At 38.8% G+C, this 23,745-nt stretch overlaps 2 protein-coding genes across 2 annotated transcripts; both read right to left on the reverse strand.

Moving 5' to 3' along the window:
• Positions 1–6,309: 6,309 nt before the first annotated feature.
• LOC308661276 (cationic trypsin-3-like) lies at positions 6,310–11,797 on the reverse strand (the record flags this gene model as incomplete). The annotated part of the gene is made up of 5 exons (XM_081316191.1): positions 6,310–6,459; positions 7,033–7,169; positions 7,918–8,171; positions 8,487–8,652; positions 11,758–11,797. The coding sequence occupies 5 exons, from the start codon at positions 11,795–11,797 to the stop codon at positions 6,310–6,312; spliced, it is 747 nt and encodes a 248-aa protein (XP_081172317.1).
• A 7,864-nt stretch (positions 11,798–19,661) lies between these two features.
• Positions 19,662–23,282, reverse strand: LOC308662767 (cationic trypsin-3-like; the record flags this gene model as incomplete). The annotated part of the gene is made up of 5 exons (XM_081318912.1): positions 19,662–19,811; positions 20,679–20,815; positions 21,166–21,419; positions 21,734–21,899; positions 23,243–23,282. 5 exons carry the CDS (start codon positions 23,280–23,282, stop codon positions 19,662–19,664), a joined length of 747 nt encoding a protein of 248 aa, XP_081175038.1.
• Between the last annotated feature and the right edge of the window lie 463 nt (positions 23,283–23,745).

Here is a 23,745-nt window from a genome sequence, read left to right on the forward strand (position 1 = left end):
GGACCAATATTATCTCTGCTCCAAAGACTCAACCGAAAGGAGAAATACGCAATGGAAAATACAAACTTTATTACTTGGAACTCAATAACAGGTGGAGCAGAAAGAGGGAATTCACATGAGTTTCCCCCTTACCCGATCCAACCATTTAATCTTGCTATTCTTAGATCAATACTGTGGAATTAAATTTATCATACTAAATGTTAAAGATTCTATTCTTGACTTCCTTGCAGGTAAGCAAATATTATTTCTATGAAGTGGAAAGACTTTGTGGCAATGTTATCATTATCATTTCAAAGGTTCCTGGGTCTTGTTGGATGACACTGTAAAAACGATGGCGATCAGAATGTGGGTGAAAAAGTGTATCGAACATGGTCATAAAATTTCTGTTAAAAACAGACTGGAAATGTTTCTATCAGTAGAAACCACAAAACTGATACTAACCTAACAGCTGCTTTTGGTCATATCTCTTCTTAAATGAGTTTCCATTTTACAACTGAAAAATTCAACTATACTGGAACATTTGTGTTTAATTCAGTGTGGAATCAGTTTTCTTGTCTATTATATATCTAATACAAAAGAGAAAAAGTAAATCTCAGATTTAAGGTTTGTCCTTTTAGTTCTCCTGATTACTAGAAATGGTATAAATCAGGGGTAGGCAACCTCGGCTCTTTTATGACTCATGGACTTCAACTCCCAGAATTCCTGAGCCAGCTGGCTCAGGAATTCTGGGAGTTGAAGTCCACGAGTCATAAAAGAGCCGAGGTTGCCTACCCCTGGTATAAATGCTATTACCGGAGAACTTTTCAGTAAGGAAATAGCAATCTTTGACTCTTCCAAATCCATTCTGAAAATAAATAACCAAGAGCAGCTTTGCACCGAAGAGACTGCCGAACGCAGAATGTACGCTGAAAACTGAGATCGTTCAAAAAGAAAAGGAAGGATTGAAAAAAAGCCATTAGTTTCACTGCTAATAATGTCTCTAATAATCTGCCATTAAGATTGTTACTGAGTCAATTCCATAACTGGAATAGACGGGATTTCCTCTGGCGTCGCAGGTTCCCCCACCTTCACTTCCTGCTTGGCTAGAGAGGCTCAGAAGCCCCTCCTCCCGCCAAACGGCGCTCCAGGCAGCTTCTTCTGTGCCAGGATTCCGCTGTCAAGCTGTGACTTTCCTTGCAGCAGGAGAAATGCAGTGGGAAATACTTGGTGTGCACTTATGGGCAGGTAGGGATTCCTTTTCTCGGGTGATTTTAGCTATTACCAAAAATTAAAACAAAAAGCCACAGAAAAGAGAAAGAAAAGAAGCATTGCAGCAGAAAAAAAAGCTGAGGAAAAAAACTGATCAAGAAGTGAGAATTAGTAGGGTTGTCTAATGAGTTGAGAAGTCTCTGCTAGAATAGCAGTGATCCAGCTTTTGATGTCTGATTATTGTCCTCTGTCTTAAATACGATTAAAATAGAATTCTAAATTATACTTGATATATTATACCTTAATTTATTAGTATAATGATTTCACTACTCTTTGCCTTCAGCATAGAGTGTCTTTGAGTGTATTTCTGTCTTTATGTTGTTTTCAGCTGTGTTGAGCATTCTCTTTATTATGGAAAGGTAGAAATAAAAAGTGCATTTAATTTGGCAAAGGGGAAAAAAATGCTATTGAAAAGACATAAAGCTCATCGCTTTCCCACACCCCTGTCCCTCATTAGGCAATTTCTAAGCCTTTTTCTGGTGATAGGTGAGCAGGATTTTATAGCAAACATTAGTGACACAAGGAGAGTAAAACTTATTCTGAAGGAGAAAGAAATGTTTACGGAAAACAGCATTTTTAGGTTTCAAGTGTGACAATGTGTATTAAGCATCTCCCCCGGGGTGGATCTTGCCCTCCCCTGCAGTCTTCATAGGTCTTTGCCACGGGGTCACTGTGACCCAGAAGGAACGCTTCCAAACCATCCAAGCAGGGACCCAGGTGGACATCCCTTGCGAACACGATGACAGCAGCTATTTACTCATCCATTGGTATCGGCAGGAGCTTAATAGTGGACAGACAGAACTAAAACTGATCGGTTATTCCATACAAGGAAACAGCCCAACAATGGAAAATGAAAACTTCAACATATACAGACCAAATGTGACCCATGCTTCTCTCAGGATTCCTCCAGATGAGGCTGCGAAGCCAGCAATATATTTCTGTGCTGTTTCTCAGGCACAGTGAGAGCTCCAGGTTTCACAGCTGCACATGAACTTTGCAACGCTGCAGTCAGCCTCGGTCCATGCCACAAAGACATATACGGCAAACCGCTTCGGTTATACAGCATCCGAATCACAGGAACATAGAGGAGCAAAATTTTCTGGATCACTGTAATATTTAAGGGGGGGGGGGAAGAGAAAATCTGGCAAAACCTTTTTGTGTTTCACTCTTATAAATGACGAAGCAACCTGATAGAATTTTGACTATTAAGAATGAGAAGTTACAAACAGATGGTAAAATATTATTTGCAACTAGGATAGAATAGCAAGGAATTTAAAGCACTCTGTTCCTATTTGGTATCCTCCACTCTGGTATTTGACTACAAATTTCACTGCTTCCAGGAAAAAAAAACTTATCGATCAGAACTAGCTCTTTGTACAATGTCTCCGAAGTAGGATAATTTGAGCCTGTCCAACTATGCCACTAGTGAGAATTTTGGGTTGATTTGTTTAATGATCTGTCAGTTTGTTTTCTTGGCGTAGAGTGAAGCCAGCATGAGTACAGGACAGGAAAGGCTTAAACATTAAATGCAGATTTGCTCCAAAACACTAAAGCTACCTAGAACTGTAATATAATTTAATACTGAAATACAGGCTATTCTTGCTTAACTGGTAATCGGGACTGGAATTTCTCTCAGTAAGCAATGAGGTTGTTATTATCACATCACGTGACCATGCTGCTTTTTGAGGACAGTTCTAGCAGTCCTTGGTTACCGTAATGAAGCAAGGACCACATAGATTGTTAAGTGATGGCAACTTTTGATTTTCTGTTGGCTTCCCAATTGGGGAGACCTAAAAGAGATCTTGAGATTATTTGAGAGGATGGAAAGGATCATTTTAGACAAGACAGCATCTAATATTACCTCTCATTGCATAGATATGGGCCGTAGCCAGCCCTTTGAAGCAGACCGGCAATCATTATTATAATTAGATGCTATATATTGGACTTTTATAAGCGTGCCTTCCAAAAGGTTATACAGCTTTCTAATGGAGTCAATTAATAGATTAATCTGTGAATCACCAAGTCTCTTGTATTTAATGAAGAAATCTCATATGGTGTTTATAGGCAAAAAATTCATAGTGTTCACATCAAAAGCCATTCTTCTGACAATTGAAATTAAGTGACTCTTTGATGGAATTCTTGTGTCGTAACCTGATTCTTTTTCTCCTAATTATCACTTATTTAATTAATTAATTAATTAATTAATTAATTAATTAATTAATCGGCCACCCATCTTGCCATAGGATAACTCTGGGTGGCATACAGTCATAATATATATATATATATATATCTAGACATGTACGGTTAAAACATTAATAATTAAAATCAACATGAAAACCCAAAGACACATAGGGAGGACAGGGCCAGAGTAGGGGGAGGTTGGACCAGTTGTTACTCAATCTCCATTGCTTTGTTCCCCCACTAGGCCTCCAAGTCAGCTGGCAAAGCCATGTCTTTAAGCTCTTGTGAAAGGATTGATGGGTTGGGGTCAACCTTCCAGGAGCAACAGCAGGAGCAACAGCAGAGAAGACCTTCCTCCTGGACCCCATCTGCTGGAATACTCACACTGATGGGACCCACAGTATTGCTCCCTCTGCTGGCACAGGTGGCATGAACCAATCCTAGTGGAGTGAGACAATCCATTAAGTGACCTGGATCCATGCCATGAAGGTCTTTAAAGGTGATCACCAACATCTTGAATTGCATCCCAAAGCAGACTGGTAACCAAAGCAGCTCACAATGGTGCTACTGGGGCCATTCTAGGGGCCACTAAAACTGCTTGCACTGCCAGACTCTATACCAGCTATAGCTTCTGAATGCTCTTCAATGCATTACAATGGTCCAACCTTGAGATGACCAGGGACGACTGAGCGCAGGGAATCCTGATCCAGGAAAGGTTGCAAATGGCATACAACACAAAGTTGTGCAAAGCTTTCCTAGCCGTGACTGCCACCTGCTCCTCAAGCAGGAGTCATGGGTTCAAGAGAACCCCAAGTTGCAGACCAGATCTTTCTGGGGCAATGCCACCCCATCCAGAGACAAAGATGACAAGTCCCTGATCCCGGAGCCCCATGTAGCCAAAGCCATTTGGTCTTGCCAGGGTTCAGTCAGTGCCTGTTGACCCCCATCCAGGCCCCCACAGTCTCCAGGCACTGTGAGAGGGCAGCCACAGCATCACTTGGATCATCAAGAGTGGAGATATAGAGTTGGGTGTCATCAGCATACTCTATATATTGCAACCCATGATGACGGATGACCTTGCCCAGTGGTTTCATATAGATGTTGAAAAGGAATGGAGAGAGTACCAAGACCCGTGGCACACCACAGAATAGTGAGCGAGGGCTGGACTTCTCATTCCCTCTCAATACCAGTTGAGACTGCCCTGAAGAAAAGAGCTGAACCAGCACAGAACTGTGCTGCCCAGCCCCAGTCCCCACAGCCGACCCAAAAGGATACCATGGTTGATAGTGTTGAAAGCCACTGACAGATCAAGGAGAGCAAGCACTACTTCCACCTCGCTCTCACCAGACATCATCAATAAGCACGACCAATTTCCATACTATAACTGGGCCTGAATCCTGACTGAAAGGCGTCTAGATAATCTGTTTCACCCAGATTATCTGCAGCTGCTCTGCAGATAATCTGCAGCTGCTAAGCCACCACATTTTCCACAACTTTCCCTAAGAACGGGAGGTTGGAAAGTTGTCCAGTCATGTGGGATCCAATGATAGTTTTTTAAGGAGGTGAACCTCATTAAAAGCATCTGGAAATGTCCCCTCCTCCAGTGACGTATTAATCACTGCCTGGACCCACCTGCTAGTCACCATCCTGGAACTTTTCACCATTCAGGAGGAACAAGTATCTAACTGACAGCATTGAGGGCCCTGCCCACTTCATCCGGGCCTACAGGATCAAGCCATACCCAGATAATAGGGCAAGATCTCTCCCCAGAGATCTCATATGGACCATCTCCACGCATGGGATCCAACTGGGAACGGATCTGAGCGATTTTGTCCATCAGGTGCTGAACAAACTCCTCTGCCCAGATCTGTAAAATGTAATCATACCTCTGAGGGACTTCTTCTTAGGACTGTCTCCAATCTGAGTTGCTACAAAAGAAATCTACTGGTGTGAAATAAAGAGTAGGTATATAACAAAGTAGGCCTTCTACATGGCTGTTCTCAAACTATGGAATGTGGCTGATCCCAGGAATTTGCTTAAGCTCTTCACTTCCTGGTATTCAGGAGCATACTCAAGACTATTTTGAAGATGTCTTTGATGCATTCATACTTAAAGGTTGCAGATTTGATTAGGTTTTATCAAAGGCCTAGAGACTAAAACATACGAAGAATGGCTGTAGGATTTGGGTTTGGCTAATCTAAAGAAAATTGAGGGGCTGCCACAAAGAAGAGGGGATCACGTTATTCTCCAAAGCATCAGAGGTCAGGATAAGAAAGAAATTGATCAAAGAGAGAAGCAACCTGGAATTAAGGAGAAACTTCCTGAGGACAATTAACCAGTGGAACAGCTTGCCTCCAGAAATCATGGGCACTCCATCACTGGAGATTTTTAAGAAGAAGCTAGGCAGTCACTTGTCTGAGATGGTATAGGTTCTCCTGCTTGAGCAGGGGGCTGGACTAGAAGACCTCCAAGGTCCCTTCCAGCTCTATTCTATTCTGTAGTGAGGTTAATACACACCTCCTGAACTCAATTAATTAGAGCATTATCATCACCATCATCACCACCATCATCATTCATCATCATTCATCATTGAACCTTTTGTAACTTTTAGCAGTTCTGTTTAAGAAGCAATTCTTACTAATTCTTCATGGCTTCTCTCATTATTTTGCTATCTTTGAATGTGATCATTGAAAAGGATTAAAATTCATCTTGTTTAAAGACCAAGACCTTTCCTCTCCACCAGAGAAAGATACCAATCACCAGGCTTGCTATAGCATAGTTTTTATTTCTACACAAGTAATCTCTCTCTTCTCAGTCTGTGAAATGTCAGCTGGAGATGTCAAATGTCAAAAAGGGAGCTTTCCAGACAGGAAGTGCAGATCAGTTGGAACTGATGGTTTCTTGAATCCAGGAAATGTAGTTGCAAACTTTAGTGTAGACACCAGGGAAGCCTTTCAGAGCACATCCTCTGCCCCAAGAGACAATTCCTTGGAGTTCCCCATTGCAGACAACTGGACCACCAGAGTCACACTGAAAAAGAAACGATGAGCTTGTATTCAGCAAGCAGGATAGTGAGTGAGTGAAGATAACTTGCATTATCTATAATTTGCATGTTCTGGTCGGTGGAGGAAACGAACATATTTCAGAAAACGGAGACGTCCTCGGACAAGCGCTGGCTCTTCGGCTTTGAAACGGAGATGAGCACCGGCCCCTAGAGTCGGAAACGACTAGCACGCATGTGCGGGGGAACCTTTACCTTTTTATGTTAGGTGACATAATTGATACTGGGATGGGATGAAAATCCCAGAATTACTACCTCTGTCTGGTAAGAACTTCCTAACAGAGAGGCTAATCTAACTTAGGGTAAGCAATGTAATAAAAACCGAAGGACATGTAATTGGGTGTCATTCGTTTATTTGTCAGAAGCATGCAATTGTATACTAGAAAAGTCACAGAAACAGCCTCTGAATATAGGGATCTCTTCCCAACTATCTACTTCTCTCATATATTTTCTGACTTAACATCAGCTTGCTATGAATTTATACTGTGGGAAATTTTTGATTACCGTTTGAAATATACTCTAAACAGGGAGGAAAGATTTACCTGACAAGAATCTTTTCCGCCTTCTAGGAATCCTGCACAAAACATATTGTTGGTGATTTTCCCTTTATAAGACCCACTGCACTCACTCTCAGAAAGTACAGGGACATCCAGGCACTGTAGGAGGTCAGGGTAGTGTACTGTGGGAAAGATCGAAGAGGCTGTGTTCATTTTCAGAAGTAAATATTAGACATGCACAAGATATTTTCTACAGAGCAATAATAGAAAAGAAGATCCTCTTACAAACCTCTATAATAATATAGTTGCCCAAAGGATGCCAATCACCCTTTCCTTCAGTGGATAAATGTTCCAGTTGACCAAAACCTGGACTTAAGGCAAGTTCTGACTGGAGTACAGGTAAGTCCTCAACCTACAACCACAACTGAGGCAAATGTTTCTCTTACTAAACAAGACAGTTTTAAATAAATTTCGCCTCATTTTATATCTTACAACAGTTGTTAAGTGAATCATTGCTATTGTTAATAACAGTTCATAAGTGCATCTGGCCTCCCCATTGACGTAGCTTGTCAGAAGTTTGCAAAAGATCTTCATATGACCCCAGGACACTGCAACCATCATAAAAACATGCACATTGCCAAGCACCCGAATTTTGAATACATGAACATGGGGATGCTGCTATGGTTGAAAGTGTGAAAAAGTCATGTTACTTTTTTCAGTGTTATAACTTTGAACGATCGTTAAATGGATGGTTGTAAGGTCAGGACTACCTGTATATTGTTTTACATGATGTTGTGAGGGAAATGAATGCCAGAAATAAATTTATATTAGCAATTTACCCACTGCAATTGTTAGCTTTGCTCAATAAACCCAACTGCATATAATCACATCTTGACCCTATCTTGATCAATGAGCATGAAAGAGACTCACTGCCACTGCTGAGGGTGTTGCCCCAGCCAGAGACTAAACATACTGCTCCAGTGGATGGACAGCTGCTTGGTAGACGGATTGCTGAAACACGGGAATTGAGACCGGCTGGTTTGGATAGTTTGATGAGCATGATGTCATTGTCCAAAGTTTGGCGGTTGTATTTGGGATGGCGAATGATTTTGACTGCATCAATGTATTGCTCGGAGCCATCATCTTTGGTCAAACTGTGTTCCCCAAGTCTCACTTGGATGCGGCTGAAGCAAAACAAGACACAGAGACTTTGGTCATATCAATTTTCATCCAACCCACTCCTTTAACTTGCAGTAAGCCAACTAATATTGCCGCTCACAAGAGCGTTGTCCAGAATGGTTGAATTCTGAAAAAGATGGAAGCAATTACATGTTGGCTTCTGGTACTGAGTACACAATAAACATTTCTACAAATATGTGTGCACATGTATCTACAAATAGAAGCATGTTTGTGTATCCTTTATTAGATTTACTAATACAAGTAAATATTTCAGTGCAATGGTGATGTCCCAAATATAATAAGAACACATTATTACTTACGATTTATAGCAGTGAGCAGCTGAAACAATCCATTGGTTGTTTAGGATGGAGCCACCACAGATATGTTGCCCGACATTCAGGGAGACCTGATAGGGAACAGAATGCTTTTGGCAGGTGTAGCCACCCACAATCTTATCATCATCTTCATCTTCGATGGGAAAGGCAGCTGGATAGTGAAAATATTTAGAGAAAATTTCATCATGGGTGAAACAGGAACCAAATGTTTTCCAATTTTAGCAGAAGGGATTCACAAAATATTTTTTATACTTTGATGGCCCATATGATGGGATCTTCATCCCATTCAGGTAAGCTATGGATGGCCAATCAACTAGTAGGAAGTCATACGAGGAGGGAGGGAGGGCGGTAGGGAGGAAGGAGAGAAGGATGTAGGAAACAATAGAAAAGGGGATCTATCTAAATGTAGATACATTTACATTCACTACACCTCTCTTAACTACTGAACCATCCCAATGTCCACCACATTTGTGTACCACTTGGCCATTGTCTTTTTTCCTTCAATCTTCTCCACTTGTTTTGAGTATCTTATAAACTCTTCCCAAGCATGAATTGCTCCTTCATCTTTTTCTGCTCCACCTGCTCACCCTTCATGTATTTTCTCTCTATGATCCACCCAACATCAATGCTTGTTTTGTACTAGTTGCTCTCTTTTTATTTTATCCTAAGAACCTTTTTCTTTCCCATTATTCATTCATCAGTTTTGTGTCTCCTGTCAAAATGTCTACTCTTCCTTTTTAGTTTGAATGATTTCCACTCCTCTTTGAGAGATACTGATCAAGTGGGGCTGCATGTTTGATCTACGTAATGCTTCTGGTCCAAAGTCAATGCATGCTTTGGAGTGGGGGGTGGGGGGGAATATCCATGTGGTGCATCTCTAGGTTCTTAGTGAAGTTGCATTTTCCCCCAAGATGGTACAGTTAGGTGGTCTGCAATCCTAGGAAAAGCTTTATCAGGCTTGAGGAGTTACAGTACATTCAGAAAGTATTCGGACCCTCTTCACTTTTGTCAATTTTGTTAGGCTGCAGCCTGATTCTACAACTGTTGAAATTCATTTTCTCCCCACCTTACTCTATGCTCAGTACCCCATAATGACAAAATGATACAGAAGTTTAGAAATGTCTGTAAATTTATTAAAAAGAAAAAACTGAAATATCATACTAATATTAGTATCCCGACACTTTGCAACAACACTTGAAATTTAACTCAGGTGCCTCCCATTTCTCTTGATAGTTACTGACATGTTTCTACACCTTGACTGGAGTCATCCTGTGGTAAATTAAATTGATTGGACATGATTTGGAAAGGCACACACCTCTCTATAGAATGCCTCACAGCTAACAATGCATTCCGCAGCAGAGCAAAAGCTATGAGGTCAAAGGAACTCCCTGCAGAGTTCAGAGTCAGGATTATTGCAAGGCACAGATCTGGGGAAGGCTACAATAAATTTTCTGCTGCACTGAAGGTTCCTAAGATCATAGTGCCCTTCATAATACTCAAATGGAAGATGTTTGGCACAACCAGGAGCTGGTCGCCTGGTCAAACTGAGCAATCGGGGAAGAAGGGCCTTAGTAAGAGAGGTGACCAAGAACCTGTTTGCACTGACTACGTTACAGAGAACCTGTGTGGAGATAGGACAGAGTTCCAGAAGGACAAGCATCACTGCAGCTCTTCACCGATCTGGGCTTTACAGCGGAGTGGCTAGACAGAAGCCTCTCCTCAATGCAAAACACATGAATGTCTGCTTGGAATTTGCAAAAAAGCATCTGAAGGACTCTCAGACTGTGAGAAACAAGATTCTCTGGTCTGATGAAACCAAGATTGAACTGTTTGGCCTCAATTCTAAATGTTATGTCTCTGAAAGAAACCAGGCACTGCTTATCACCTGCCCAATATCACCCCAACAATGAAGCACTTCCACAATGCTCAGGACCTCAGACTGGGCTGAAGTTTCACTTTCCAACATGACAACAATCCTAAGCACACAGTCAAGACAACACAGGAGTGGCTTAGGGACAACTCTGTGAATGTCCTAGAATGCCCCAGCCAAGCCCTGACTTGAACCCTGTTGAACATCTTTGGAGGGACATGAAAATGGCTGTCCATCAACAGTCGCCAATCAACCTGACTGAGCTTGAGAAGATTTGCAAAGAAGGATGGCTAAAAATCCCCCAATCCAGGTATGTAAAGCTTGTTGCCTCATACCCCAAAAGACTCGAGGCTGTAATTGCTGTCAAAGATACTTCAACAAAATACTGAGTGAAGAGTCTGAATACTTAAGCCAAAGTGATATTTCAGTTTTTTCTTTTTAATAAATATACAGGCATTTCTAAAATTCTGTTTTCCCTTTGTCATTATGGGGTACTGATTAATGAGAAAATGAGAAAAAATGAATTTCAACAACTGTAGAATCAGCTTCAGCATAACAAAATTGACAAAAGTGAAGGGGGTCTGAATAATTTCTGTATACACTGGTGTTATTCATGAGCCCCTTATATATTCTTGAAGGATCTTTTTGCCTTCAGGTTCAAAATACTGCAAAGCCCTATTATCTATTTCCTCATGCTTCTGCACATGATTTTCATCTAATATTTAGTTGGGCAAAGAGAGGAGAACTAAACAAAGATTCTTTGAATACTTCCCTCTTTTATGGAGATTTCCATCCTGCATGTATTTGGAATTGATAACGAGTAGGTTTCAAGATAATCTTCAATAATATTTGAAAGATTGAGGCTCTTAGGGTTTTTGTAAAGTCTGTTGCTATTGTCTTAAAAAGCAGTTTGCCTATTCTAAGCTGTTCTTGATACAACTCTTTCTTGACTTCCTATTATTCCTGTTAATAGGTTACCTGAGGCCACACACTGCAAAAAATAATTTAGCAGTTTCAATTGAAACACCAAAAAAGCATAAAGAAAGTTCATTGTCTACTCCATCGATAAATAACCTGTTTCAAAATTAATAACGTTTGTCTAATGGTCCAATGTTGTTGATTGTATAGATGTATAGACTTCAACTTCCAAATTCCCCAACCTGTTGAAGCCCATCTTGAAGTTGCCAAAGTCGAGAAAGACTTCTATAGCCTATTATTGGTGACTTGTGATTCCTTGTTTACAAATTCAACCCTAAACTGTTATCATAAGTCCTTATGTTTTTTTAGTTTGCTAGTTCAAATTCTACTTGAAAATCTAAAGATGTCTATTTCCAATCTTAAGGCTAGATGCTTCAGCATCTTGTCCTGAAGAAATTATGGACTTACCAGCTGCTCCCAAGAATGCTACAAGCCAAATGAACTTCATGTTGCCTTCCTTTGTCAAACGGGAAGAGCAGAGGAGTTGCTGCACATATTTATGTTGTGCGACCAATATTATCTTTGCTCCAAGGACTTAATCAAAGGGAAAAATACGCAATGGAAAATACAAACTTTGTTACTTGGATCTCAACAATAACAGGTGGAAAGGAAAGATGGAGTTCACATGAGTTTCCTCTTCACCAACAATTTAATACTGCCATTCTTAGATGTATACTGTTGAAATACATTTATCATGTATTTATATATTATAATAAAGGTTCTATCCTTAGCTTCAAGGATTCAATTGAAAGGAAAAATATGCAATGGAAAATACAAACTTTGTTACTTGTAACTCAAGTAATAACAGGTGGAGAGGAAAGATGGAATTCACATGAGTCCCCCCACCCAACTGATCCAAGTATTTAATACTGCTATTCTTAGATCAGTAACTAAATTTATCATACTAAATGATGAAGATTTTATCCTTGTAAGTAAAAGTAAAAGCTATTTCTATGAAAGTGGGAAAATTTTGTGAAGGTCTTATTGCTATCTGTCATAAGAAATACATAATAGATTTGTTTGATGCACAAAAATATTGCATTCAAAATATCTATATGTGCAATTTTTTTTATAGTGAGTGTTGTCCTTGGCCTTTGAATGGTATACTGGGATCAGATAGCAAAAAGTCAATTAACCCCAGACAAAAACTCGGGTTGATTTAATTTAAATAAAAATGAAGTGAATTATGTGAATATGGTTACTTTAAATTCCATCTGACTTGCAAAAACTCAAAAAACTACCCTCCAAGAATATTCTTATGAATAGATGCTATTAGGCTTCAGGGTACAAAAAGAACCCCAATACTTACAATTATTCAGTTTGAGAAATTGGAATTCATTTTATTTGCCTTAAGGTTTCCTTTATTTATACATACATATAGTTTATAGGGAACTTGGTGGCTCAGTGGGTTAGGACGTTGAGCTTGTCAATCAGATGGTTGGCAGTTTGGTGGGTCGAATCCCGAGTGCTGCATAACAGAGTGAGCGCCTGTTACTCGTCCCAGCTTCTGCCAACCTAGCAGTTCAAAAGCATGTAAAAATGCAAGTAGAAAAATAGGGACCACTACGGTGGGAAGGTAACAGCGTTCTGTGCACCTTTGGCATCTAGTCATGCCGGCCACATGACCACGGAGACATCCTTGGACAAGCGCTGGCTCTTCGGCTTTGAAACGGAGATGAGCACCAGCCCCTAGAGTTGGAAACGACTAGCACGCATGTGCAGGGGAACCTTTACCTATAGTTTATAGAGGGACACGGTGGCTCAGTGGGTTAAGACGCTGAGCTTGTTGTTTTTTTTGAAACGTTTTACAATACATTTTTTAAAAAAGAAAAACTCCCTCCCTCCCTCCCCCTCCCCTCCCCCTCCCCCTCCCCTCCCCCTCCCACTCCCTTACCCTCCCCCTCCCCCCGACTTCCCAGAGCTGAATACAGGGTATAAATTTTACAAACTTAAACTAAAATATGCTAACAAACTAACATAAAACATTAAATTCTATCGCACTTTAACCCGCCTTAGACATAACTATATTACTGACAAATAACAAATAACTAATAATACATCATATAAAACCAATGCTTATTCAAATGCTAAATGAAACTTTTTAGTCCCATATTTATTCTGAATATATTCAATCCATCTTCTCCATTCCACGATATATCTCTGTTGCGATTGTTCTTTCAAATATGCTGAAATCTTAGCCATTTCCGCCAAGTTAGAAACTTTCAAAGTCCACTCTTCTATAGTAGGCAGTTCCTCCTTCTTCCAATATTGCGCAACTAAGAGTCTTGCTGCCGTGATTAAATTCAACATCAATTTAGTATCTATAACAGTAAAATCTGTGAAAATACCCAACAAAAATAACTGTGGACAAAACCTAATCTTTTTCTTGAATATCTTCTGCATGTTCCACCAAATTTTAATCCAAAAAGCTTTAACTTTTTTACAAGACCACCATATATGATAATACGTTGCATCCTCACAACCACACCTCCAACACTTAGGCTGGCAGTTCGGATACATACTTGCTAATTTTTTAGGGTCTAAGTGCCACCTATAAAACATTTTATAAAAATTCTCTCTTAAATTTTGAGCCTGTGTAAATTTTACATTTCTGACCCAAATCTTTTCCCAAGTATCCAATTTTATAACCTCCTGAAAATTCTGAGCCCACTTTATCATACAGTCTTTAACGAGTTCCATTTCTGAATCAATTTCTATCAATGCACTATATATCCTTCTTATATGTGCTTGACCCTGATCTCTAATTTGTTTTACCAAATTTCCATCAGTTATTGAAATACCAACTTTCTGATCTTCTTTCCATCTTGCTTGTAACTGCCCATACTGGAACCAAGTTTGTACAATATTTTCTTCTTTTAAAATATTATATGACTTTAGTTGCCATACATTCCTTTCCATCCTTAAAATTTCTTTGTATGTAGTCACATCATGTTTAAATCCCACATTTATATTTTCTATTGCATGTTTAGGTATTGCCCAAATTGGAATTTTATAATTCAACTTATGTCTATATTTTTTCCATACTCGCAACAGAGCACACCTTAATATATGTATCTTAAAAACATTATCCACCTTCTTATCATACAATAAATATGCATGCCAACCAAATAACAAATCATGACCCTCAATATTCAATAATCTCCCTTGTGTTAAATTAAACCAATCACTAATTGATGATAAAGCAGCAGCCTCATAATATAATTTAAAATTGGGCATTTTTAAACCACCTCTTTAACGTACATCTTGCATTATCTTAAATTTAACTCTTGGTCTTTTTCCTGCCCAAATAAATTTATTAATGCCTTTCTGCCATTCCTCCAGATTTTAATCTTTTTTAAGTATAGGTATCATTTGAAACAAAAATAAAAATTTTGGCAAAACATTCATTTTCACTGCTGCAATTCTTCCCAATAAGGATAATTGTAATTTTTTCCAACCTTCTAGCTCTTTTTGTATTTTTAACCATAACAATTCATAATTATTTTTGTATAATTTTACATTTGAGGCCGAAAGATATACCCCCAAGTATTTAATCTTTTTAACTATTTCAAATCCTGTTAACTCTTCTAAAACAACCTTTTGTTCTATAGTCATATTTTTAGACAATATTTTAGTTTTTTGTATGTTTATCTTGAATCCAGAAACTCTCCCATATGACATTATTATCTCCATAAGTTCTACAACTGAGTAAGTCGGTTTGGTTACTGTAGTGACCAGGTCATCCGCAAACGCTCTCAATCTATAATCTTGATCTCTTATTTTAATTACCTTAATTTTATTTGAATCTCGTATTTTAATCAATAATATTTCCAGTGTTAAAACAAACAGCAAAGGTGACAACGGACACCCCTGCCTTGTACCCTTTTCAATATTACATATTTCTGTCAAGCTACCATTAACTATTATTTGAGTAGTTTGCTTCTGATATATAGCCCTAATAGATTGCAAAAATTTTCCCCCAAATTCCATTTTCTCCAATGCCTTAAATAAAAATTGCCAATCCAATTGATCAAAGGCTTTTTCAGCGTCTAAAAAAATCAGCGCTGCAGAAACCTGGTTATTTCTATCCAAACATTCCAATAGGTCTACAATATGTCTCACATTATTCTTCATTTGTCTACCACTTATAAATCCAGTTTGGTCACTATGAATCATTTGCTGCATTACCTTCATTCATCTATTTGCTAAGATTTTTGCAAATATCTTATAATCAGTGTTTAAAAGCGATATTTTTTATTTATTTTAATCCCATTTATATCCCGCCCTTCTCCGAAGACTCAGGGCGGCTTACAATTTAAAGCACAAATCAATGTGCTTAGCAATAGCCTTTATTCTATGTATATGCCTGCTTATTAGGGCTTTCGCCCCCACCCCAAGCGGCATTATTACAAAGTCAGCTTATTGCCCTCAACAATCTGGTTTGGGTAGTATCTTGATCTTCCTTCGGAATCAGCGATATAAAAGCTGTTTTCCACGATGGAGGCACTTGTCCTCCCAATTGAATTGTCCTAAACAATTCTCTTAAAGGTTCCACCATTTCTGACTGTAAATCTTTATAATAGATGGCAGTCAAACCATCTGTTCCTGGTGCTTTCCCCACCTTTAATTGCTTGATTGCTAAAATAATTTCTTCATCACTTATCAAATGATTCATCCTTTCCCTTTGCTCTTGTGTAAGAACAGGAATATTAGCTTCTTGTAAATATCTATCTATATCTACATCTTGAATCTTATCACTAACGTACAACTTAGAATAAAAATCAACAAATGCCTTTTTAATAAGATTCTGCTGAAACACCACTTTACCCTTGTAGTCTATTCTATCTATATTACATGACCTTTGTTTCTTCCTTAACAAGTAAGCTAACCACCTACCCGGCTTATTAGCATTACAAAAAGTATTATGTTTAGCATACCGTAAATTGGTAGCCACTTGATCTGCCATCAACATATCAAACTGACCTCCTAATAAAGTAATTACCTCTTTAATCTTCCCATCAGATGGATTCAAAATTAAAGCCTTTTCTTTCCTCTTAATTTCCTCCTCTAATTCTTTTCGCCTATGTTCCAATTTGCGTCTATACTTATTATTCAAGTATATTAAGACTCCTCTCATATAAGCTTTACTTGCATCCCAAACCATTTCAATAGAAGTACCCTTGTGCATATTCATATTAAAAAATTCTTTCATCTATTTTTTACACTCTTCCACATTTTCTTGATATCTAAACAAATTTTCATTTAGTCTCCAAGAGCGCCTGTCTCTGTTGTCTTTTTCTATTTCCAACCATACTGGACTATGATCTGATATAGTTCTTGGACATATTTTAATCTTCTTGATCCTAGAAAAAAAAATCATTAGTAGTTAATACAAAATCAATCCTGGAAAAAGATTGATGCCTATCAGAAAAAAAGGTAAACTCTTTTTCTTGCAAATTTCTTTCTCTCCAAACATCCCTCAATTCCAAATCGTCTTTCATCTCAAAAAAAGATTTAGACAATCTGGCGTGACTTGGCGTGCTTTTAAAAAGACCTTTTTTGTCCATTTGTACATCCAAAACACCATTCCAGTCTCCCATAAAAATACAAGATTTATAATCCCATTGAGTTATCTTACTATGTAACAGTTTATAAAATTCTCCTTGCTGTTGATTAGAAGCGTATAGTCCAACCAGAAGTATTTTTTTGCCTTCTATTAATAGTTCAATTATAACATATCTTCCTTGTTTGTCTGTTTCAATTAAATTAGCTGTTAAATTATTCTTAACATAAATAACTACTCCATTTTTCTTATCAGGAGCAGACGCAATAAACTGAATACCCAGCCTAGAATTTATCAGATATTTTTGATCAGCTGCTCGAATATGTGTTTCCTGCAGACAAGTTAAGATAGGGTTAGTGGAACAACCTGCCTCCAGAAGCAGTGAATGCTCCAACACTGGAAGTTTTTAAGAAGAGACTGGACAGCCATTTGTCTGAAATGTTAGAGGGTTTCTTGCCTGAGCAGGGGGTTGGACTAGATGACCTCCAAGGTCCCTTCCAACTTTACTATTATGATTATGATTAGTTCTGCTTTCTGCTTTCTCCCTGTTTATCACCTTCTTGCCACTTTCTCCCACTAATGGACTAATCATTTCCTTAACTTTTTTCTTGTTTTTTATATGTTGAAAAAAGCTTTTTTTGTTATTTTTGACTTTTGTCACAAGCCTTAGTTCATTTTGAGCCTTAGCTTTCCTCACTTCATCTTTGCAGGCTCGGGCTGTTTGTTGATGTTCTGCCTTAGTTATGTGCCCCTCTTTCCATTTTTATCCTTGTTCTTTTTATCTTTCAATTTATCAGTGACTTCTTTATGCAGCCATGCTGGTTTCTTTTGAGAACTGTTATTTTTCTTCTTTATTGGCATTGTGCTAGACTGGGCATTTATAATCTCACTTTTCAAAATTTCCCAAGCTTCTTGAGTTGTTTTCTCCTTGAGGATTCTCATCCATGGAATCCTTCCCAAGCTCTCTCTAAGTTTATTGAAATTAGCTCTCTTAAAGTCCAAGACTCTAGTTTGACTATGTTCTATTGCTTGTGCTTGCATAAGGTTGAATTCTAATATTGCATGATCACTCCCCCCCCAAGGTTCCTGTGGCTTCAACACCTTCTATCATTTCATCTCTGTTAGAGAATTAAGTCCAATATGGCTTATCCCCTAGTTCCCTTCTCTACTTTTTGGGAGACAAAGTTGTCTGCTAGGTTTGTCAGGAAACTGTTTGATTTTCCACTTGGTGCAGAGTTTGTCTCCCAGTTGATGTCAGGGAAATTAAAGTCCCCCATTACTATTGTGATGTGCTTCCTACATACCTTAGTTAGCTGACTAGCAAAAACTTCATCTATTTCCTCTGCTTGGTTGGGCGGCCTATAGTATACACCTATGGCAATGTCATTCCCCCCCCTTTTATATTGACCCAAATGCATTCAAGACAGTTTTCATTGTTGTTGTGCTCTATTTCTGTAGAGATGTAGTTATTTCTTATATAGAAAACAACTCTATCTCCTCATTTATTTGGTCTGTTTCTTTTAAATAATTTAAATCCCTCTAGCTGTGTGTTCCATTTGTGGGTTTCATCCCACCAAGTTTCCATAATGGCAACAATATCATATCTGCTCATACTCTGTGTGTTGGTGTATAAACATTTGAGTCTTTTATGACTGGCCCTACATAACCTGTGTGGTGCCTGAGTTCCCCTATTTCTTTACCAAGAGTTTAAAGCACTCTTCTCCACACCCTCCAGATGTGTTTCATTGCTTCCAATCAAGAAGGTGATTGACCATGTAGGCTGAAAGACTGCCAAAAAAAGTTACAATTCTGGGGTCCAACAAGATAACATTGTTTAATGGAAGCATCCCAAAACCTGCCCCCCCCCATAGATGTGTAGGATGAGCAAGGATGGTGGGACATATGAACACTATGTGTATTAAATCTAATTACATTAGTTGGATTGATTATGTGACATCAAGTTGTTTTCGACTTCCACCAATAGCTTATTTAGAATTCCAGAGAAAAATTGTCACTGCAAGATCAAAGGGGCAGCCCAGGATGAATCAATTGTCTTCTCCAATCCTCTCCTTGCTCAGTAGTGTATTATGCAGATATCTGTGAACCATGCAGATTATTTTCTTCTCCAGTGATCCGCATGCACAAATGCCAAGGTGACATGACACCAGATCCTGTACATGAATCGATTGTTTTTTAAGATACACACCTTCATCCTGAACAGGATCCTAACTTTGTAAACACTGTTTGGTTCCTTCATCTCCAGAATGGGGCCCTGTCCCAAGACACTAAAACATCTTAGAACTGTAATCTATGCCTGAAATACAAGCTGTTCTTAGTTCACAATGGTAATAGGGACTTGAATTTCTGTCTCTAAGCAATGCAGTTGTAAAGTGCAACATCACATGACAATACCATTTGCATTCTTTTGTGACTTTTTCTCGGAATCACATTCTAGCATACACCTCTTGTAGTTCCTACCAGACTTCCATCTCAGTATTGATTTATCCTCCCTCTTCATAGCTTCTATCATCATTTCACTAATTTTGAATGTGATCGTTGAGAAGAATTAAAACTAATTTAGTTTAATGACCATGACCTTTCCCCTCCACCAAAGAAAGAGACCAATCACCAAGCTTGTCATTGCACAGCTTAGTTTTTTTTATTTTTGCAGATATAATCTGTCTCTTCTCAGCCTGTGAAGTATTAGCTATGGGTGTGAAAAGGGAGCTTGCCAGACAGGAAGTGCAGATCAGTTGGAACTGATGGTTCTCTGAATCCAGGAAACGTAGTTGCAAACTTTAGTGTAGACACCAGGCTTGCCTTTCAGAGCACATCCCACACCCCAAGAGACGACTCCTTGGAGTGCCCCATTGCAGACAACCGGGCCACCAGAGTCTCCCTGGAAAAGAAATGATGAACATGTATTCCACAAGCAGGATATTGAGTGGGGAACAATAATTTGCATTATTTCAGACTCTGGTGGGTGGAGGCAAAGAATAGATAGCAGAAGTAAAAAAGTTCCAATGGAATTGTGTCAAGCTATGAAGATTCTTGTCATCAGGACTACCATATTGCTTCTACCTTGCCTACAGTTGCGAGGGGGGAGGGGGAAGGTTTGTTTCGATCAGCGTGAGAGCCGAGGTAGCTGGAGAGATGTTTTGGCAAAAAGAGACTTTCTTCTCATAACAAACACTTGAAGATTAATTGGACAATGTACCCGAGCTGTCAGAGAGGGGAGGGAAAGTTTTACTGTTTTAATTATCTTTTTTTGCCATATTGCCAGAGCTGGCTTTCTTTCTACCGTGCCAGTTTGCTAGGCCAATAAAGTTTAACATTAGGAGATCACAATGTCTCCAGTGTGTTTACTTCATGGGGCTTTTCAGCCGGAACTTTGACAAATTGATTTAATACTCTTCTATATTAGATGTCATAATTGTTTTCAGGATGGGATGGAGTAGTACTATGCCTGTCTGGTAAGAGCTTCCTAAAAGAAAAGGCAGATCCAACTTATGGTTCGAAATCTAATAAGAGCCAGGGGTGATGTGATTGATGTTGTTTATTTATTCATTAGAAGCAGGTAACTGAAGACCAGAGAGTTGCAGAAAAAGCTCCGGAATATAGGGATCTCTCCCCAACTACCCACTGCTCTATTATTTCCTTAAACTTAAGCACCAGCCAGCTATGAATTTAATTTAAACAGTGGGACCTACTGTGAACACCATCTGAAATATACAATACAAAATGCGGCAAAAGGAAAAAGATTTACCTGACAAGAGTCTTTTCCACCTTCCAGGTATCCTGCACAAAACATATTGTTGGTGATTTTCCCTGGATAAGCATTACTGCATTGACTCTGAGAAAGTATAGGGGCATTCAGGCACTGTAGGAGGTCTGGATAACGTGCTGTGGGAAAGATCAAAGAAGCAATATTCATTTCCAGAAGTAGATATTAGAACGTTTGAACAGCACAGTTACAGAACTGAAGCTTCTCCATAAAACCTCTGTAAAATTATTGCTCTAAGGATGCCAGTCATCCTTTGCTGCATTGCAAAAATCTTCCAGTTGACCAAATCCTGGACTTAAGGCAAGTTCTGAGTATCTTATTGGGATGCATTGCTTTACATGAGATGATCCAATTTATAATGGAATTTATCAGGAAATGAAAGCCAAGAATCAATATCTATTAACCTCTCTCCTTAATTTTGCTCAATAAATTCAAATGAACATGATCAAAGAACATGAAGAAGACTCACTGCCACTGCTGAGAGTGTTGCCCCATCCAGAGATTAAACATCTTGCTCCAGTGGCTGGACAGCTGCTTGGTAGGCTGACTACTGAAACACGGGAATTGAGACTGGCTGGTCTGGATAGTTTGATGAGCATGATGTCATTGTCCATGGTTCGGGAGTTGTAGCTGGGATGACGAATGATTTTCACTGAATCAATATACTGCTCAGAACCATCATTTTTGTTCAAACTGTGTTCCCCAAGTCTCACTTGGATTCGTCTGAATCAAAACAAGAAACAAGAGATTTTGGTCATGCCTCTTTTAATATGCTATAAGTAAAAGCCCAGCCTACTAATATTGCTGCTCACAAGAGCATCCTGCTGCCCAGAATGGCTAAATCCAGGAAAAGATGGACACAATTGCAGGTTGGCTTCCAGTACTGGGTAGGCAGTAAACACTTCTATACATTTGTGCACACCCGTGCCTACATATAGAAGCATGTATGTATATTCTTTATTAAATTTACTAATACAAGTAAACATTTCAGCACAATGGTGATGTCCAAGTTAAAATTAGAACAAATGGTTACTTACGATTGATAGCAGTGAGCAGCTGAAACAACCCATTGGTTCTTTATGAGGGAGCCACCACAGAAATGGTATCCGACATTCAGGGAGACCTGATAGGGGACAGAATGCTTTTGGCAGGTGTAGCCGCCCACAATCTTATCATCGTCTTCATCATCGATGGGGAAGGCAACTGGATAATGAAAATATTTAGAGAAAAATTCATAGTGGCTGAAACAGGAATCAAATATTCCCCAATTTTTAGCATAGGGATTCATGAAATCTCTGCTGAACTTTGAGGGTGTCTACTACTGGATCTTTATCTTATTTATATAAGACACAATGGCCAGTCAGCCAGTTTTATATGAGTGGCTGATATATACTGTATGCCTGCATAATCCAGAATGCTATTCCTTTTCTGGGTAAGCAGCATTGTGAAACATTAAGAAATGCCACTATTCATGCCAGTTGAGTTTCTGCCTTTGTTTTGGCCCATTAGTTTCCACTTCCTGTCAAAATGTCTTCTCTTCCCCCCCTTCTTTTTATTTTGAGCGATTTCCACTCTTCTATGAAGAGATACTGATGAACTGCTGTAGAATGCAAGTTTGGGATATGTTTTGGTATGTAGAGAAATATACATGCAGCAGATCTCCATGTCATCAGTGATTCTGCAGTTTTTTCCAGAATTGTACATTTAGGTGATCTGCAATCTTAGGAAAAGATGTATCTGGCTTCAGGAGTTATAGACAGATGCTATCCATGTACATTCGGAAGCAGCTTTTTGCCTTCAGGTTCATTGTTTACTTTCTCATGCTCCTACACATAATTTTCCTCGAACATTGAGTAAGACAAAGATAAGTGAACCCTGAGCCAAGTTCCCTTTGAATGGTTTCTATCATTGGACCATTTGTATCATGCAAGTGTATGGAATAGATAATGATTCTGTTTCAAGGAATGGGTAGAATATTTGAGGAACTGGGGATCCTAAAGTTTGTCTAGTCTGTTGCCTTAAAAAGCAATTTGCCTGCTCTAAGCTTTTCCTGGCTATAATTCTTTCTCCACTTTCTATTATATCTGGGAAAAAGTTACCTTAGGCCAGACACTAGGTAGTATAATTTGGTGGCTTCAGCTGAAACACCAAGAAAGTATAAAGAAAGTTCCTTAGCTACATCATCAATAAAGATACCTGATTTAAAATTAATATGTGGCTAATATTTAGTCTAGTATTTCACAACTTGTGGCAGCTTTTAAGATGTATGGACTTCAACCTCCACAATTCTCCAGCTAGCATGCTGGATTGGAAATTCTGGGAGTTGAAGTCCATACATGTTATAGTTGCCAAAGTTTAGAAACACTTCTATAGATTAATTTTGGTGGCTTGGGAGTCCCACCTTTACAAATTCAGCCCTCAACTAATAAAAAGCCCTTAAGTTCACAAGCCTGCTAGCTCAAATTCTACTTGAAAACACAATTGTCTCTTTCCAGTTCCAAGGTGTGACTTCTCAGGATCTTCTCTGGAAGAAATTATGCACTTACCAGCTGCTCCCAAGAGTGCTAACAGCCAAATGAACTTCATGTTGCCTTCTATCATCAGACTGGCAGACCAGAGGAGCTATTGCACATATTTATGTTGTGGGACCAATATTATCTTTGCTCCAAGGACTTAATCAAAGGGAAAAATACGCAATGGAAAATATAAACTTTGTTACTTGGATCTCAACAATAACAGGTGGAAAGGAAAGATGGAGTTCACATGAGTTTCCTCTTCACCAACAATTTAATACTGCCATTCTTAGATGTATACTGTTGAAATACATTTATCATGTATTTATATATTATAATAAAGGTTCTATCCTTAGCTGCCTTGCAGTAAGTAAATGTCTTTTCTATGAAAGTGGAAAACTTTTGTGGAGATGTTATTGCTATCTCTCATAAGATAGACATTTTATGTTTATTTTATGCACAAAGGCATCCCATCTTTTTTTAAAAAAATATCCAGACATGCATATTTTTTATGGTGAGGGTTGTCCTTGGACTTT

Source organism: Vipera berus (genome assembly GCF_964194415.1).
Source record: "Vipera berus genome assembly, chromosome: 2".
In the NCBI taxonomy this organism is placed as follows: domain Eukaryota; kingdom Metazoa; phylum Chordata; class Lepidosauria; order Squamata; family Viperidae; genus Vipera; species Vipera berus.